Source organism: Solanum dulcamara, chromosome 11 (assembly GCF_947179165.1).
Source record: "Solanum dulcamara chromosome 11, daSolDulc1.2, whole genome shotgun sequence".
NCBI lineage: Eukaryota > Viridiplantae > Streptophyta > Magnoliopsida > Solanales > Solanaceae > Solanum > Solanum dulcamara.
The window spans coordinates 53,672,330-53,692,574 of record NC_077247.1 but is presented as its reverse complement, the minus strand read 5'-3'; the positions used below and the strand labels follow the sequence as shown (position 1 = coordinate 53,692,574).

Genomic DNA, 20,245 nt, shown 5'->3' with positions numbered 1-20,245 from the left:
AATGACTTGTGTCATTCGAGGCAAGTGGCTAACCATGGCAGGATGCGATTTCAAGTTTATTAATTGGACTTCATAATACTACCAGTGCACATGGGTGTTATTATAACACGGTCAGCATAAATAATTTAAATGGAATAATACCTATTGAAATAACTAATCAACATGTTTATCATTCAACGCAAGAAATCACTTTTTTATATAGATACGAAACAGTTCAAACTACAGAATAATATGTCTTAATAGTAAGAACTTGCAATATCCAACAGAAATCAAATCAACTCTTTCTCATAGTAAGATATATGTCAATAAACCAAGTGCAATATACTATAGAATAAAGCATATTAATTAGGCTGATGAGGTACTACTGATGTGCTTGGCAATGGTCTGCTGCAGCTCATCTTTTTTGGCTCCTACCACCTTATCAACGATCTTCCCCTCCTTGATGAACATGAAGGTTGGCATTGCCTCCACGGCCCAATCAGTAGCTACTGACTGTAACAAATAAATAAGACATCAATACTCATAATGTTTGGTAACATTAATGGAGTTTGGTTATATGCCACCAAACGTATTAAATGTTTGACTCAATAATTTTACCTTCAATTCATCCACATCCACTTTCAGGAAGTTAACAGTGGGTATCTTCTTGGCCAACTCTGCAAGGAATGGGGCAATGAACTTACAGGGACCACACCAAGAAGCAGTGAAGTCCACAACTATCTGCAGCATTAGAAAATATGAGAAAAATATAGTAGTAGAAGAGGGCTATGTGTCTAGTACACTATGTCACAAACCAACCTCAAACAGTTTTAAGAAAAATACATGATACCACTTGTTTATATGAAAGATTTAGCAAACTGTGCTTCACTGAAGCAGATTGGTAGTAAATCGTTATTCTTAGCAAGAAACTAGACACGATGCTACAGATCTCGAGTATTTTAGCTGTTATAGTTAGATCAATCAATTAAATACGACTTTGCTTTGTTCTTTTGGAGCATCACAGTCCATGAATATGGACAGAGCATCACCCAAACGATAATCATACGAATCAATCAAGAAACCAAGAACAGGCGTTAAGAGCAGCAAGATTTTAGAAACTATGAAGCTAGTGATTTGCTACAAAAAAGTCATTTATTCATCGGGTAAAATCTCTTTTTTCGAAAGAAAATTTGTTGTCATCCCAGTACGCCCTCGATGTGAAACATGGCAACATAAAGGTTTATCCCCTTTTTTTATTGTGTGCGCAAAGATAGAATATTGCCTACATTGTCAAAATAAACTTAAAAAAATTGGGAAACGATATCGAGATTTTAATCTTCGATTCCTCATAATGGAGACCGTCAAACCGAACAAGAAATTAACATGTGATTAAAAAAAAAACAAGATGTTTTCTAATTTTAAAACGAAACTGAACGTTATGCAATTGGTTGATATGATCAGAACCCAATTTTCTTATAAACAGTTTCAATTCTCGATCTCGACAAACCCACGCCTAATTCAACGGTGAAGGAAGAAATTAATTAATCATACAAGAAAAGAAAAAAAACTAAATCAGGATAAAACAACCAAAAAATAACAAAAGAAAAAAGACAAGTGTTACCAGTTTTTTGTTATCAATGCCCTTCTGGAGATGCTCATTCCATTCATCAACGGTGTGGACGCCAAAGACCTGTCCCTCCTCTGCCATTTCTCTGAGTTGTTCTTTTTTCTATGGGCTTCGCGAAAAATTAGCTTACCAAACAAGAAAGCTCTGCGCATCTGGATTGGCTCTCTCCGTCTTATATAGGGCTTAGCTTAGGGTGGAAGCAACAAGATTCTACAGATTTACATATATGTCCCTACTCGCACTTTTTTTCACCTAGGCCCATGGAAAGCGTGGACGGAAACAAACAAAATTTTCAATTTCATTTTTTAAAAAAAATATTACTTAAATACATAATTTATTTTACTATATTTTTTAAAATTTTCTATCATTTTAAAAAATACAAAAATTTCTATTCTCTGAAACGCCATTATATTCGGATATATTACTTTACATGATTTATCACGTACGAATCACGACGTACGTGATGTATTCAAAAGTGATCAAAAAGAAGGAATTTGGGATAATTTTTAAAAGAGTAAAAATAAAGTATAATTTTGAAGAATCATTATGAAATTTAGGTAAAATTTACCTTTTTTTTTGAGATCTTTGATTTTATAACATAACTTTCTTAATATTTTAGAATGAAGATTAATTAATTTTCCTAGTGATTTCATATATAGAGCCCGTTTGGATTGACTTTAAGTTGGTCAAAACCAACTTAAAGCCCCTTTTTAGCTTTTGGACGTGTTTGCCTAATGCTGACTTTAAGCCATAAAGTTCTTAAAGTCAGTCAAAAATGAAAAGTTAGGATTCCTAACTTTTTTTTCCAAAGTGTTTAAAGTCATTTTCTTTGACCATGGAAATTACTTTTATATCCCTTATATTTTAACTAAATTCTCAAACTACCTTTTTTTATTCTTTTAACCCTAAAATTCACATCATAAGCACTTTTATCCAAACACTCAACTGCTTATTTATAAAAATAACTTTCAGCACTTCAAAGTTCTAAAAGCACTTCATACATAAAAACTACTTTTTTTAAGCCCATTCAAACGGGCTCATACTTTTTTAACAATAAAAGCTTAAGCAAATCCTAGTGATTCCAGAGGTTGGACATGACGATAACAGGGTATTGGGGGCGTGAGTTTAGTGATATAACTCACTTGATAAATATGGATGTGTAGATTTATATATAAATCATTTTTAATAAAGGAAGTTGCAAGTATCTTGGATCAATAATTAAGAAAAATTTAGGTTGCTCTTATTTTGCTAGCCATTACTATGAGAATCGTTTGTGCTTTTTTTTTCTCTGGCTACTAAGATGTTTGAATTCGTCATGTTATCTTTTGCCTATCAATGAATTCAATAGCAGCTCTAATGGTTGCCTTATTCAGAAATTTGTGAATCTATGTTTATTTTCAACTCTCCGAAGCATTTTGAAGATTGACAATGATATTACACGTCTTATTAGTGTGGGGTAAATGAAATAGGACTGCATTCGCCATCTTTGTGCGATACGAATACATCACCAAGGCTTAAAGGTAATGGTGTGCATTGATCGGTTCCGTTTTGTTTTATGTATTATCGGTTTAGTTTATCGATTTTCGATTTTAAAATAAGCTAAATCAATAATAAACCAATAACTCTCAAGTGTAAAATAGGAAAAATAAAAAAAATAATAATAAAAAAAAAATAAAAAATAGGAAAAATAGTGCTATTCATGTATTAATTTTGTGAAATTATAAATATTAAAAAATATATTTTTTTAGTAAGGACGATACACAAACAACAACGGAGGTAGTATCAAATACTTTTTAGAAACATTTATACATCCAAACACAAAATACCTCTCTAAAATTACTTAACTAAAATGGATTTTTTGAAAACTTACCTTTTAAGTCCAACAACCTCTTTATAAAATTTACCTTTAAACAGAGGTGCGCAATTTTTTTTAATGATTTTATAAAAAAAATTATCGGGTTATTGGTTCAATACTGTTTTTTAATATTAGATTATTGGGTAAAACGATAACTCATTAAGACAATAGTAATTTACTACTTTATCCCTAAATAAATATTAATATCAATACCTTTGACCTTCAATTCACATTATTGTTCTGATTCTTTTATTTGCGTTACACTCATAGAGTTCTTTTCATGTTAGTCATCATTATTTTTATTTTATGAACATTTCGTAACATTATATTATTTTCTATTTGTGCTTTTGCTAAAAAGTCTTTGTATTGTTTGATCGACGCTATGATTTGACCGAGGCGATATCGATCCAAGTTATGTTAGGACTGTGCTCGAGTTGAGGCAAGAAGGGTCATCGTATCTCTGATTTCGATTCAGCCACGTATTATATGTTGATGTGTCCGTTTGTCAAGGGTAGATTTTACCTCATACAAACATCTAAAGCCTCCTGCCAAGTTGTAACTTTTAAATACATTACAATTTATTTGACCTAAGTTTGTTTTTAATTCACTCCAAAAAAAAATAACTCTTTTTTCTTTTAGCGATTATCCAATTTTAATTTTCCATGTTACATATTTGATACAATAAGACAAAAGATTAATATTTTGATACATTTGACATATCTTCAATTTAAGATTATGAAATTTAAATTTTATTTTTTATATTCTTTAACTTGTCAAGCCAGTATATGTCAAATAAATTAAAACTAAAGAAGTATATTTTATTTTAAATTCGTGTTCATTGATTAATTTTATTAATTTTTAAAAAATAATTTATGTTCATCTATTGAAAACTAACTTCAAGAGAACATACCAACAAAGATTGTGGTGAAGTGATAAATATTTCTTCATCCTTAATTAGAGGTCTCGAATTCGAGTTCTCATGGGTACGGGGGGGGGGGGGGGGGGGGTTATGAATTCACCTTTGTTAGTTATAATGATAAACTTATTTTGTTTCTTAAGGGACGTGAAATCTAAAATGATGAAATATAAATAGAAAAAGAAAGAGTAATAAATTATATCTGATCAATTCTTTAAAAAAGGTATTTGAATGTCAAATTACGAAAGAGAAAACACTATTAAAATTCATTTTATAATGAGTATTGTTTGGAAAAAGAAAATATTTTTGACATTTCTATCAAATTACATTTTATATTTTTATCTAGTTAAACTTTAGGACAAAGACTAAAATTATATATTAAATAGTTTAATGTTAGGTATAAGGTATAATAATTTCGAAATAAAATATATAATTATTTTATTATATTTTTAATAAAAAATATTAGATAATTTTTGAATTATTTATGCCACAATTTATACTAATAATAATAAATAAATTATCACATATAATAAAATAATTTATTTTGAAATAATTAATCTCAAAATAATTTATTCATAACCAAGCTGGGAACAAAGCTAATCGGTGCTCTTGGTTTTAAAAAAGAAGTGAGTATTAAACAACTTATAAGTTGAAAACTGAATTAAAAAAAAATAAATAGTTGCAGGCTCCCGTTCAAACGGTCTTTTACAGATTTTAGCATCCAAAAGATACAGTAAACAGACTTGACAGTAGTCTTGTAAAACCCTCAAGAAATCTCAGTGATCAAAGCCAATCGGTACTTCTCGTGACACGGATCACTAATTCCGTCAAATCTAATTCTTACTCAATGCCGCCTAAGGAAGAGAAACTTCCAATCGATGTCGTCGAACTCAATAGCAGCGACGACGAGGATACCGGCGTTCCCGTAGTCGGAATGAAAAAACCAGACATGCCTCACGGTGGTAACTCACTGAATAAATCACCGGTAATAGAAAAGTCCAACGCCGTTGTTCCACCGGAATCTAATTACAGGCCACTGGATTCTCGAAGTTTCTGGAAAGCTGGCAATTTTGAAGTTGGTCGTATCAAATCAACTGCTATACATGGTTCATTTCTCATCTTCTGTTGTTCTATTTAATTTTTTTTTCGCAATTCAGAGGTTAATTTTACTTGCAATATGAGTGACGAGTAAGTTTTGTTTTACCTAATGTTGGTTGGTTGGTTACCTGTAGGTGAATTGGAACATGCGCGTGTTCATCCCAAGTTTCTGCATTCTAATGCTACTTCTCATAAATGGGCGTTTGGAGGTAAACTTTATGGTTGAGTAGGATTTATCAGGTTAAGGTCAAATGCTTTTTGTTGTATATATTGCAAGGTTCTTTTCATGTTATCCTTCGAATGCTGTCTGTTGTTGGTTGTACTTATCTTAAAATAAGAACTATTTTCTATCTAGTTAATGAGGGACTCTTGTCTTAATGGGATTGTTAAAGAAAACCTGCATGGCACTTTATAATAAGAACTATTTTCTATCTAGTTAATGAGGGACTCTTGTCTTAATGGGATTGTTAAAGAAAACCTGCATGGCACTTTTTGTGCCTTACTTCAGAATATAAAAACTTACCCAAGGATTCTTTCGAGGTTGTCTAAGTATTATTGTGTGCTGTTCATTTACATGTGGCACTTTGATCTACTATAAAACTTTGGATTATTTTGATAGAAGAGCATAGTGCCAATCTTATTAGTCATAGTCTTATGGTGATGGAAGATAGTTAATTAATAAGTATGTTTCCGTGTGAATCCATTCTGCTCTTACTATTGCATGACCACTGATATTTTCAATGTCATTGCAGCAATAGCCGAGCTTTTGGATAATGCTGTTGATGAGGTATTTTACTGTAATGTTGATTATTCTGTTATATTATGTTTTATGAGGTGAAAATGTTCAGGATTTCATGTATAATATATCGATTCTACTTCAAATATGGTTTCTGTTGAAACTACAGCTTGTCACCCATATGTCTTTGAGAGTTATGCTAATTTTGTTGTTTTGGTTAACTTAACCCATGCACCCTTACTTTCTCCCACCAGAAGCCATCATCTTTTCCTCACTGTCTTACGTGGGAGTTCTTTCAATTGGAAATTCTCTAGTCATAGAATCATGTCATTTCCTCCTCGTCGAGCACAATCTAACCAAAATGTTATCAAGTCCTCTCATTTTAATTAGGATCTTACCAATAATTTGGATTGAAAGCTTCAGTCATAAATTTGCTTCCAGGAGCTTGCTCTTTAATCTTTCGGTATTGCTTGAATAATGCCAAGAATGATCTCCACATCCTTACGGAGCTGGAGTTTCACAGACAATGAGGTATCGGTGTATCGCAAGATCATCCAACACTGTCTTCTTGATAGTTTGAAAGGAATGCAATAGAAGAACTTTTGCAGGACGAACAAAGCTCAATGGTTCAGTTAAAGCACATTTTCTTCTTGGTGTATTTTGGAGCCAACATAACATACCCCTTTTAAAGATAGTTGGACGGTTCCTTGAGTTAACCATATAGTGTCCTTGATACGGGGCTGTATACAGGGTTTCCCCTATTTGCCAATAGTATCCTCATAAAAAAAGTTAGTTGTGATACTACTTAAGATTTAGGCTTCTTTGAATTGGTTTTTGGTGAGAAAAATAGCTTTTAATTGTTCTTACTGACATTATATTTTTTATTTGATGGGTCTTAAAGAGATGTTCACAGCTGGATTGGTGGAAGTCACTATTTGCAAGAGAACCATTCTCTTTTTATTTCTATTATTATTTTCATTTGACTTCTTGTTGTCCAAGTGGACTGTGGCCCTCGGACTTTGTTGTGGATACATTTCTTTTGGTACTTTTCAGAGAATAAAAATCCGTAGAGGTTTTGCAATTAGAATATGGTTCCTGTGTCTATGTTTCACTGAAGAGATAGACATATTAGGTATCACAATATCATCTTTTCAGCCAAGACTTTGTTGCTCTCCACAGGGAAGCTTGATTGGGTTTCATGAATTTTGTTATTAACAACTTTCTAATTTACCATGGCATCAAATAATTAGAGCAAGAACGGCACAAGTTTTCCCTTATTTCTCTCCCCCTTGTTCTCTATTAAGTATGAAATGGAAGATCAGGTTTGGTTAGAACTTTAGGTTAGATGCCGGTTTGTTTTGGAAACCTTCACAACTTTATTGACTTTCTAACCTTCAGTCTGTTTCATTTCTTCCTTTGCCATTTTGATAGAAATTCAATTATTTAGAGACTTAAATGTCTTAACAATAATTCTCACTAACCTTTGGTTTCTTCAATTATACTTTCTAATTCTCAAGGTCATCTCGTTTGGCTCCCAACGGTTTGGTAATTGCAGTTGTAATATTTTTTTTCTCATTCTTTTTTTGTTCTAGCAAGGTCAGAATAAATTTAGTTGGTATTTGGAAGGATAAGGTTTCACTTACAATAAGTGCATTCTCTTCAATCGTTGTTTCGAACACAACATCATCAAGTTGAGATTGCCCTATATTGGTGTCTAATGTGCCAGAGACGAGAGTACTGAGGCACATTTTTTCTTTTTTGACAAGGAAGAGCTGTGAGATACATTCTATATGTACTGTATTATTGTTTTGCAACAAAGTAGGGGCTGCAATTGGTATTATTCTAAGGAATCGCTTGCTATTCCCTCTTCAATTTATACTGTTTAGTCATGAAAAAGTGGGCCTTGAACTTATGGCTTCTTTGAGTAAAGAAAAGATCTACAACATTCTTATGTTGATTTTTTTTGAATAAATAATGTGTGTAGCTATCCTCCATTATTCTAGACTAGAGATCTCTTCAATTTTTTGCTTCACAACTTCTCCTCTTCTTTTAGACCTACAATAGAAATTGTTATGCTGGTTCTACCTAAATTGTTTTATTGGTTGAATTTAGGGTATAAATGCCTAGATCTCTTGATGTGTTTTCTTCTTCATTATGACATGGAGACAACTTAGCTGATAAATTTAGCTTTTTCAGCCTGAACCCATCACATCTTTCTATCCTGTAGTTCTGTGGAGAGGTTTCCTTCTACTGAAGCTTATGTGCTGACAAACTCATATCATCTCATTGAAGCCATTATTACCCATCCTTCAACATTGAAGCTCTTATGATTTATATGGATGAAATCTTTCTCCCCCATGCCTTCTTGTAAAAAGAAAAATCTCTGTCAGGCTTGCACTGGTAGATTCTGTGCTTTCACTTTCATGTAATTTCTTATTAAGCAACTTAGATAATGTGATCAAAATTCAAGATTGTTTGTTGAAACCAATCTCTCTTGCACTTATATAATTTTTTTTTGTCTAATGGCAATTTTTCTCTGTCTTTATCTGCATGCTAGATAAGTAGTGGTGCAACTTTCGTGAAAGTTGACAGAATCTCTAACCCAAGGGACAACTCTCCTGCATTGCTATTCCAGGGTGTGGTATTGCTGTTATTTAACCTTCCTCACTATCATAGTATACTTTTTACCTTGTTACAATTGCCATAACATGTACTATATCATATTGAGCAGACGATGGGGGTGGTATGGATCCAGAACGCCTTCGCAAATGCATGAGCCTGGGTTATTCTTCAAAAACATCAAACTCAACAATTGGACAATGTAAGCATCTTCCTAGCGTTTCAAATGATTGCATCTGGTGTATTAATTTTTGTTACTGCCATAATCAGTTTTTTGCGCTCATTGATGCTTGGGAATCACTTATACTCCTGTGAGGTTTTGAGGCATTTTATTCTACTTGACTTTTCTTTTTGATGAATAGGCTACTTGATATTTTTAAAGCTATTTTTTAAACCTGGATTTTAGATGGTAATGGATTCAAGACGAGTACCATGCGGTTAGGTGCTGATGTAATTGTCTTCAGCCGATCAACTCGTTCAGGGTATCTTCCCTTCCCATCTCTCTCTCTCTTTATCTATCTATGTATCTATTTATCTCTCTCTCTATATATATATATAGGGTTTAGGGTATATATATATATATATATATATATATATATATATATGATCTTGACGATTGGGGCAAGGTTTACGTACATCCTTACTCCACTTGTGGGATTACACTGGGTATATTGTTTGTGTATGTATAGCATCTTCAACATACCAATGACATGGCCTTAGAGAGGAGGTTATGGAGGTTGCAGATTAGTGTAGATGGTTAATAGGTAGTTGAGCGTTGTCTCACTTTCCGCGGAATAACCGTGGTGGTAGTTTGGTGTACTATACCAGTTTCCCCGTTCATACCGTTGTAGTAGCATATTTCTAGTAGTTGTCTATCCTATGATTTTTGATACTTCTTGTTATTTCCTGTGCTTCGGTTATCGCATTATTTGGTTATTTTCATTGCTCATTGTTATTTGAATGCTATGCTATTTTAAACTGCTTTTATGTGCGTTACTCGTGCTGAAAGTCTTTCGGAAGCAACCTCTCTATTCTTCATGAGGTAGAGGTAAGGTCTGCGTACGCTTTACCCTTCCCAGACCTACTTATGAGATTACAATGGGTATGTTGTTGTTGTGTGTATATATATAGTAGTTATGGAACCTTAGGTCCTTCAAGAGATCACATTGGTTTCAATAAAGAAACTTTATGAGCTGTTTTGTGAATTACCAACTCTGAAGGTTTATATTATTTCCCTTGAACAAAACATAGCTTATTATATCATTTAGTTACAAAAAAAATCCCCCGCAACGAACACCAAACCACTCACCTTTCAAACTCTTCTATTAGTAAACATGTAAACGGAACTAAGATATTCGAGACAAAGGAAGTGACGTCTCTTATGATTTTGGTGTCTAAAATGCAAGTTTTCCTTATAACAACATTTGTAATTTCTCCGATGACAGGGTGCCTTCCAATTTCCATAGAGAACTATGTTGTTGTGTAGTTTCTCTATTTACTGGTATACTTCTTGTTTACGGGGTGGATTGGGGGTGGGGGGTGGGTGTGTTCCCACAACATCAATACACTATTTACTTAATCGAAAAAATTACAACGTCTCAGATATCAATGTAAAATACCTAATTCATACACAAAAAAGTTAATCTTTGGTATTTCTTTTTTATGGTTGATTTATTGAAAACTGAAAATACGATTATTTTCATTTTTAGTTATCTGTTAATACTTTCACTATTGTATATCAGATATAAAACTAGTGATGTCAATTACAACTTGGATCTTACTAGTACCGAATTGACACATTAGGTATTTACTATAGCTTCTTTAAGCTGTGCACATCAGTTGGAAGAAGAATGCACGGTCTATTTAATCGGGTATTGTACAAGTTGCTTCTTGCTTTTAAAGCCCATGGGTCTTGTGTTTTTTTTTTTGGCACTTTTTGTTTTTAGAGTATATTGGTTAAATGCAGTGAAGTATATATGGGTTTAAACTCTGAAAAACACATTTGCCAAAGCACTCTTCAGGTTATCAAGTGCTTCACCTTCGGGAACAAGGGAAGCCCTCTTTTTACTACTTTCTCATGACTGCCAAGTTTGTGATTAGTTCATTTCCTTCTTTCGTTTTATTTTAGTGTACTACTTTTAAACAAAATCTGTGCGACTATTTTAATCTTTAGAAGCGGTTGAACAAGCTTATCATTATCATTATTCTTTTGGACAATAGTGGTGCTTGGGGGAATTTGTGCAACATCTGGACTATTCCACTGGGTATTTGCTATTTTTAACCATTTCAACTATTGAGTAACTCTGCGTGCCGAGACTTAGGCAAATAAGAATTCACCTACTATTTCTGAAGTTTACTGCTCACTGGTGTTACCATACAATTAGTTATGTTGCTAGAATTGATGTTGTGCTGAGAATGTTGATGAATTTGATATTTTCTGCACTTTTATGGTCTAGCCGAGCAACTCAAAGTGTTGGCCTTCTGTCCTATACATTTCTTCGGAGAACAGGGCAAGATGATGTGATTGTTCCGATGGTAAAAAGTCTTTACATTCTGTTGAAAATTGTAATATTTGGCACTTGAAGCTTGAAAAGTATTTCTGAATATGAACATCTATTCTCAGTTTTTCTTTTTTTAATTGAAAATGAATGCAGATCGATTTTGATATCTCTGACCATTGGGCTGAACCAATAGTATATGGCTCTCACGATGATTGGTCAACTAACTTGAAAACAATCCTTGAGTGGTCCCCTTTTGCAACAAAGATGGATCTTCTGCAACAGGTTGGTTGGATAATTGATACATATACTTTAAAGCTACATTTTTATTTTATACATTTATTTTGTATGAATTGTTGTTTATAGAAAGTTACTTTTATAGATTTAATTCTTTGTTGCAGACTGAGCTTTGATGTGTATCTGAATTTCTTGTTTTATTTTTGTTTTTGTTATGAGAACATGCCATGGTCACAATATAACAATCAAATATTAAAAATTCCATGTATATTAACTCATTAAGCACACCAAGCACGAATCCGCTAAATTTTTAGTGAACATATACTTCCTCTATCTCAAATTTAGTATACACATTTTTGAGATGACATGGTTTTAAAGTTAGAGTTGAAAAAGTGTGTGTTACTTCCTGTTAAATTGGGTTACATGTGTAGCCTACTAGTTACTTCAAGATTTTAAGGATGGAGGAGAAAAAAGTTGAACGGAAAACTGTAAAATGGAGCACATTTAGCTTTCATCATTATGTAAAGCATATTAAAATTCCACTCCAATTGGAGCTGAGATAACTAATAAAGAAGATTTCACCTGAATGATACCTTCATATAACAGAATCATCCTTGTGTTGATCCAGGATGATGGTGCTAAGGGACTGTAATGGAGAACTAAATCTTGCAATTTCCCAATCATTTAAATTCTTTCTTAGAAATAGATTTCATCCTTGGGCATCAGAAAATCAGCTATAGAATAGATTCCATCTGCAATTATTGTTACCAGAATTATTTTTATTTGTTATTACTGAATGCACTGTCTTTCCTCTTATATGTTCTCCAGTTTGATGATACAAAATCACATGGAACTAGGATTATTGTCTACAACCTATGGCTAAACGATGAAGGCATTTATGAACTGAACTTTGATGACGATGATGAGGTATGTCTATTTCTTGAAAACATTGACTCAGCTTTCAGACTCCTGTGAAGCACAAACCTTAGGTTAGTTTGTCTATGGCTTCCCTTAGGGCTCGTTGGTACAAGGAATAACTAATCCTGGGATTAATTTTAGGATGAGTTTATCCCATGTTTGGTTGGGAAAAATAGCGGGATAACTTATCCCGGGATTAGTTATCCCGGGATTGTAGTTTTATTTTTCTTCTACATTGAGGGTGGGATAATAATTCTAGGATAATTTGTTCCCCAACCAAATGATCCCTTAATCCTAACATTGGGAAAAAAAGGTGAAAAGAATGTTTCGATAAACAAATAGTTTTTGATGATTCCGTCTGTCAAATGCTCTTATAATGGAGGAAACTCATTGTTCTTTTTTTTGTTTTGTTTGAAGAAGGTAACAATTTCATATATAAAATGGTGACAGTAAGCTGCACAAATTGTGAAGTTATCCCTTAAATTTACAAGACAAAAAATGAAAAGGATGCAGCATGTACAGATTCTAAATGTAATCTAAGAGATCAAAAATAGACTCTACATCGTCTATATTTTTATCTTTACACCAAAAGTAGTACAAAACCCATAATTCTCTTCATATGATAAACAGCTAAATGTCATTCCATTGGGCGATAATTTTACTTTCATTCCTCTAACCTTAACGATAACAATTCCTCTTATAATACTGTTTAGTATTGTGTTATATTTTTGGAATCACAGGTTATGCTCCCAATGCTCTTTGTAGATTTCCTCCTTTTTTCTGCCTCATCCTTCCCTTGCTATTTGAAAGGATGTCCTATTCTTTCTTTTGTTGGTCATGCAGGATATAACGTTGAGAGATGAAGCTAATCATGGAAATACCTCAAAAACAAACAAGAAAGGGCGTGAACTGCAATCCCATATTTCCTACCGCTTACGATACTCTCTTAGAGTAACCACTTAATTTTACTTAATTCCACTAAACATATTATTTTGCTAATATATCTTAATGGTTCCTTATATCTCTTCTTAGGCATACGCATCCATATTATACCTCAAAAAATTTACAAATTTCAGTATCATACTAAGAGGGAAGCCCGTTGAGCAGTATGATATTCTTGATGAATTGAAGCTCAAAAAAGTAATCACGTACAGGCCACAGCTTGTTGGAACATCAAAGGAGGTACAGAATGATATGGGTTCTTTATTTTCCTGCTTAGGGGGCTGTATGTTCAAATTAGACTAGAAGTCCAACTTTAGATTGTAAACTGTTTATTGATTTAAATGTTCACAATGAGAACAAACAGCGGTTTTGCCATTATAGTATTAATGAGTTCTCCTCGTATATGATTTTGTGTTGTGGGTACTTACTAATTGCAAATCGGTTGTGGGGTGTGTGGCTATATTTGCTTATCATCTAAATTTGTGGATTCAAACAGCTTTTCTACTGCAGATCTTGGTTGAAACAAGTCTTGGGTTTGTCAAGGATACTCCATCATCAGTTTGTGGATTCAATGTTTACCACAAAAATCGCCTCATCAGGGTATGCGATGTTGTGACTTAAAAAATATGTTATATGCAGTATCTTCTCTTTTTTGAAGATTTAACATAGCAATATCTTGTTTCTCTTACCTGAAGATGTTTACAAAAAGCTTATCGGATTAGGCCTGGTTTAACCCCTTCCCCCTCCCAACAGAAAAAGAGAAAAAGAAAGAGGACAAACATTTGAGTAGACGTTGAAGCTCTGACTAAATTTTGTGATGTATGCTGGCATGTAGGGGCATCCAAACACTTGCAGTTGGCCTGAACTTAATTTTGCTGGACATTGAGATTATTTAATAATTTTTTTTTCTAAGTAACTTGAAATTGCCTATTGCTGATTATGTTCTTTTGGATTTTCTTAGCCATTCTGGAAAGTTACTGCAGATGGTTCTTCCAAAGGAAATGGTGTTGTTGGTATGTATTTTAAGTATTCAGACCCACTTTTACCCATTATGGGATGGCGATGATGTACTCAATTGCTCTACTCAGGTGTTCTGGAAACAAATTTCATAGAACCTGCACACGACAAGCAAGATTTTGAACGATCTTCTCTGTTTTTCAAGCTGGAGAATAAACTAAAGCAAATGGTGATGGATTACTGGTATGTTCTGTGCTGTAATTTCCCCCTTTTTTTGGGATGAAATGGGGGTTGTGGAATAGAGGTTCTGCTTGTATTTTGTTTGCATTTGAGTACAACATAAATCAACGAAGCTTTAACAGGTGAATATAATTTCTAGTGCAGTACATATACATATATATATATATATATATATATATTAATTATCATACAAAATGTTATCATGCAATAAGAATGATCCAAAAGAATGAAAACAAATATCTAATATATCACACATGGTTAATATACATATGTTTCTATTATTTTTCTTAACTTTTTTTTCTTTGAAATAATCTGCGCATCGCGCAAGCACGCATGATAGTATTATTGAAAGGGGGAATAGATGTAGTTCAATGGTAATTATGCCTTGAATTCAAAAGTGGCTCTCAAAGGATGTCTTGTTCTGTAGAACAGAGACTGCAAAATGTTAAATAGCGAAAACTGAAACATGTAATTTTGACCTCGCTTCTGACTTCAGGTGGTTCTAATTCATTTTGTTGGCTAATATCCAAATAGGCTCATGCTGAGAATTTTAAAAAGTTTAAACTAATGGAGATCTAGTAGTTTTGTCACTTTTTCTTTAGAATTCATTCGTAGTCAAACCCTGCTTGAAGTCATGAAGTAGCTAAAGCGCATGTGGCCAGTCATGATTGTCATTGCTCCTGCCCAAGATTAAGCCTTGGCTGTACTTTTCTCCTCCTTCGCGTCTCCACCTACTTATTAGGCTACTACACGTCTGAAATTTACTTCCCAAATTGTAATGTTTCATCACTGTATTCTGTCTCTGTTGACCATTAAAATAGTAGTACTTCTCAACTTGTGATATTGACGTGTTTCTTGCGATCGTAATACAGGAAAGGTCATTGTCACCTGATAGGATTGAAGCCTCTTGAACCGCATTTGCAAAACCTTCAGAGAGAATCTTTTGTTCCACCTCAAGTTCAAGTGGCTAATGCTCAAACACAGTCGCCGACAGACTTTCAAACAGTTACAAGTCTTGCAGCTCATCACAGGCCACATTTCCGTTCTGCACAGAGTGGCAACAGTGGAAGAACGAACCGCAACAGGGAATTGCCAGCTGTACAGCTTATGACAGGGAATGCAAATGTAGGACCTGGTTCTTTCTCTTCTCGGTGTTTGTTTGAGTCACTTTTTTGTTTATGGTGCTTTTACATTGTTGAGAAGTTAATGTTACTACATTCATGTTCCTAAAGATATTAAATGTCTGATTGGTTAGTGTCAATCTATTAGAGTATATACAAAACTGGCGTTGACCGTTTCATCTCTTTATTGGTATATTTGCAGGGGCCTGTTCAAAAAGATACACAAATAGCCAGTTCAAGTTGCATGTCAATTGATCAGATTTGTGAAGAAAATATCCAACTCTTTAGGAGGTACATGTTTTTTTTTAAAGCTCTCCATACATTTTGCCTTACATGATTGATCATCAATCATGATGGATTTATACACTTGAGAGTCATTTGGTACCTCATATAGGATAAGATGGGACTGTATCCCCTCAGATTGAATTGTTAATAATGGGATTCTTTTGTCATATTGGATAAGATGGGATTATATTCATCCATATTGTATTTCAATTAGGGAATTTTTGGGCTAAATTGAAATATCTGTCCTATGTATGCTAAGCTGGAACTCTCGGATAAAATCTTAGGAGAAAAATGACCTTTAGACAATGTTTAGCAATTTCACAGATTTGTTACCCAAAGGTTACTGCTACAACATACCTAGTGTAATTCCACAAGTGTGTCTGAAGAGGGTGGAGTGTACGCAAACCTTACCTCTATCTCCACGAGGTTGTTTCTGGAAGACCCTCAGCTCAAGTAATGCATATCAAAGCAATATGAAAAAGAACACACAGAAGTAAAGAAGGCACAACAAATATTAGAGAAAGCATTACATAACATTTAGAAAGAAACAACAGTAACAACAACAAAATAATGCGATGCTCAAAGTGTAGTAGTAGAAAAGAAACTACGGGAATACTGCTAATACTACTTATATGAAAGGAGAAACATGTACCAGTTTACCAAACTACCACCAATACTATTCCGCAGAAAAGCGAGACAATGTTGCTCTACCTACTAATCTTCTACCCTAATCTTCCTATCTTAGGTCATGTTTTCCATAAACTGAAGATGCGCCATGTCTTGTTCAATCACCTCTCCCTAACACTTCTTCTGTCTACCTCTACCTCTCATCAAACCCACCAGTGCCAACCTCTCACACCTCCTCACTGGGGCGTTTGCGCATCTTCTCTTTACATGCCCGAACCTTCTCAACATCACTTCTTCATCTTGTCCACCACGGAGGCCACTCCCACCTTGTCCTGGATATCCTCATTCCTAATTTTATATCTCCTAGAATGCCCACATATCCATCTCACTGTCCTCATTTCCGCCACTCTCAACTTCTAAACATGAGAGTTCTTAACTAGCCAACACTTCGCCATGTACACCATAGTAGGCCTAACTACTACTATGTTGAACTCACATTTTAGTTTTAGTGTGTACATTCTTGTCACACAGGACTCCGGCGACGAGGCTCCATTTAGTCCACCCTGCGCCTATACGATGTGAGACATCATTGTCGATCTCCCCATTTCCTTGGATTAAAGACTCAAGATAATTGCAACTCTCTCTCTTTTGCTACTGTAGGATTCTCCTAAGTGTGGATTGTCGTCGTGTTCTTCTTTGGCTTCTTTTCTCTTGTTATGTTACTAATCTTTCATTTTTCTTTTTTAAATAATTACTTTCTTCTTCTGGTGTGTCTTCTTCTTTTTGTTAGTCCTTTCAGGCTTATCTTCTGGTTCTCTCGTCTACTCATTCTTGCTGTCGACGTGTCACGACCCAAAAACTGTAAGGTGTGACCTGGGTTGACTTACCAGGCGAACCCTGTACCTGATGCTATGACAAAGTAAACAATCATAACTACTAAATATAGCAGAACAGAACATGAACTATCTTTATCCCACTCTGCCAGTATTGTCAAACTTGATCAGAGAACACATCGCAGAAGCTGCACATGGTTAATTGTGAACAACTTAAGATGGAAATTAAAGGATTATGATGTAATGCAAAAAGTCATCTTTTTTACCCTTCATTAGAATAAAAGAGAAGCCTTCAACGTGGTGAGGGGCAGGAAAATCAATGGTTCTAGTGGCACAAAGTGTCTTTTCTAGCAATCAATGAAGCTGAAATGACCTTGGAAGACTTGAGGTGTATCCCAATAGAGGCAGAAAATGGCTGGCAGGTGACTCTGCTCTTATGTCTAAAGCCTTGGTGGACAGAGTTACCTTCACTTCTATTAGTTGAGGTGTGCATATGGTGGCCTGGACACCACTTCTATTTTTTTTAAAAAGGGTTGCAGTGTACAACTGAATTTCAGGGGAAAAGATTCTGCAGAATTCGTGCTACTGTTTTCTCTCAATTTTGTTGATCTATGGATGAGTGATAACCACCACATGCTGCCTCTTGTGGGATGGGCATTCCAATATGAGTACATGATTAATGTTTTGAACCGTCTCTTGAATTTGGTTTTGCACTTACATTTGCCTTAGGAGATTTAAACGATATAAAACTTCTCAGCCTTTATCTCTAGCTTTTGGCCTCTCCTTTAGCAACTAAAACTGATTGCCTCTGTCAATTAGTAACATTTTGAATCTTTGCTCTACAGGTGCGAATCATTCATCCAGAGAGAAATCGAGTTGAAACGTACAGTATGTAGCACTTCCATGAGGAGTCTGTGTTTGATACTTTTAAATTTTCTTCTAAGTTATGCTGTTGAAATTAATCTAGTGATGCAACCTTATATCTGACATATTTGACACAGATAGAGGAGCTTGAGAAAGAATTAGAGGACACTAAAAAGAAATCTTCCGAGCTTTCTTCGCGCATGGAAAGTCAGAAAAAGCTTAAACTTTTGAAACAACTTGGACAGAAAGCATAGCAAAGGGTCGTATCCTTTCGTGAATTGTATGCATTCAGCTGGACCATCACAAATTGATAGCCCTAGGCCTCTCAATGCCTCTTCCAGGAAATCCTCAATTTCATATCTTGTTTTTCTTCCCCCACCTCCCATCCCCTCCTTTTTTGAATTTTATACATGGTGTTTTACTTATCCCCCATTCCCTTGTGAATTTTATACAGCAAATTCCATGGGCTCATCAGTCTCCTGAATTATTGTACCATTTAGTTTCATGTATGATGTTTTCTGTTTATGCTGCCCCACCCCCACCAAGTAACTATCACCAAACACTCAGGCGCATTAGATGAGTGAATTATTAAGTTGGTTTGTGTTGGTCTTCGATTACAATTTTTTTTTTTCATTTAAAGGAAAATTGAAAAACCATCTCCCCTCTAAGTTTGGTTTTATTTTAAAAAATAGGAACAATCTTTTTCTTGATAAATAAAGTTCTACTCTTTGGAGTATGTGAAATAAAGGTGGAAGAGAATGCTTCTCAGGTACGCAAGATATTTCGTGTTGGTGACTAAAGCACGCTGATATTATTTAACCTAGTTCAGAGTCATTCTGATCAAATGATCTCTGTTAGTTGACAATCTGCTATCTTAGGAGCATATTTGTAAGGTCCCCTACCTTCCATTTCACGTCATTTACTAAGATTTGCTATGTGACAAGCTCGCTAGTCAATGTCTCCCATTTGCATAAACTTCTTATTCCAACAATATATTCCACTTAAGTTAAGTGGAAGCTTTCCTCATCTTGTCATTCTCTGTGCACCAAAATTATGACACCAGTTTATTGATATTCTTTCAAACACCGAAAGTTGGAGTATGCATAGGCATGATAGCTTTATCATAGCATCGATACAGATTTTGTCTCCAAGGCACGTCTCCCAGATTATCTTAAAATTCTTAATTTTTATTCGTTATCCTGTAGGCATTCTTTTTAGATTTACACATATAGTGATAAACCAAGTACCTGATAGCTTGCATTGAGCTAATGGTCAGTCTTGGAGAAATATCTAGGACAGGAACAAATATTAGGACCTGCTATGATATGCAGATGATGCATAGCTCTGTCGTGTTGGCTGCATTTGACAGGAGATGTTTCACAATTCAGGCAAAAACCTCGAAATTGCAGTAATATAATTGAAATTAAAAGGGTTTCTTGAACAAGTTTGAGAAGTTGCTGGTAATCCTTTTATGATATTCCCATCATTTTTTTTTTGCTACTAACAAGCATCCTTTAGAAAATCGTTATATAGTTTGTCCTCATCTGCAAATGTAGCAGTTGCAAAAAAAATGGTACTCCATCCCCTTTATTCAGCCAATGATAATAAAAGGAAAGATGGAAAAAAAAAAAAGTGAGCCAGATCGAACGAATGTTTGCACTAATATAAGAAAATATGTACTAACAATTTATACATGAATTATAAGACGCTTTACTGAACATTTCCCTGCCTTGATCGCAGCCACTATTTTTCACCATACTTATTCATACCCCATGCTGTGATACACCAACTTCTTTTAAAAGAATTGATGCAAGAAAAGACCTACTTAAGTCTAAACATCATCAACAACAACATATTCATCTGGAGAGAGTAAGATGTACGACAAATTGATCT

The 20,245-nt window shown here is 34.4% G+C and overlaps 2 protein-coding genes across 2 annotated transcripts; one reads left to right on the top strand and one right to left on the bottom strand.

The window, feature by feature from the left end:
• Window positions 1-172: 172 nt before the first annotated feature.
• LOC129874981 (thioredoxin H-type 2) lies at window positions 173-1,769 on the bottom strand. Its single transcript, XM_055950395.1, has 3 exons — window positions 1,601-1,769; window positions 598-720; window positions 173-492 (listed from the first exon to the last, which is right to left on the bottom strand). The coding sequence occupies exons 1-3, from the start codon at window positions 1,685-1,687 to the stop codon at window positions 346-348; spliced, it is 357 nt and encodes a 118-aa protein (XP_055806370.1). The 5' UTR covers window positions 1,688-1,769; the 3' UTR covers window positions 173-345.
• Window positions 1,770-5,069: 3,300 nt separating this feature from the next.
• LOC129873066 (protein MICRORCHIDIA 2-like) lies at window positions 5,070-18,912 on the top strand. Its single transcript, XM_055948065.1, has 18 exons — window positions 5,070-5,483; window positions 5,610-5,684; window positions 6,228-6,262; window positions 8,769-8,847; window positions 8,943-9,032; window positions 9,237-9,312; window positions 11,287-11,365; window positions 11,485-11,613; window positions 12,394-12,492; window positions 13,327-13,434; window positions 13,516-13,665; window positions 13,936-14,025; window positions 14,387-14,438; window positions 14,514-14,625; window positions 15,495-15,747; window positions 15,946-16,034; window positions 18,334-18,376; window positions 18,490-18,912. The coding sequence occupies exons 1-18, from the start codon at window positions 5,225-5,227 to the stop codon at window positions 18,604-18,606; spliced, it is 1,935 nt and encodes a 644-aa protein (XP_055804040.1). The 5' UTR covers window positions 5,070-5,224; the 3' UTR covers window positions 18,607-18,912.
• Window positions 18,913-20,245: the final 1,333 nt, after the last annotated feature.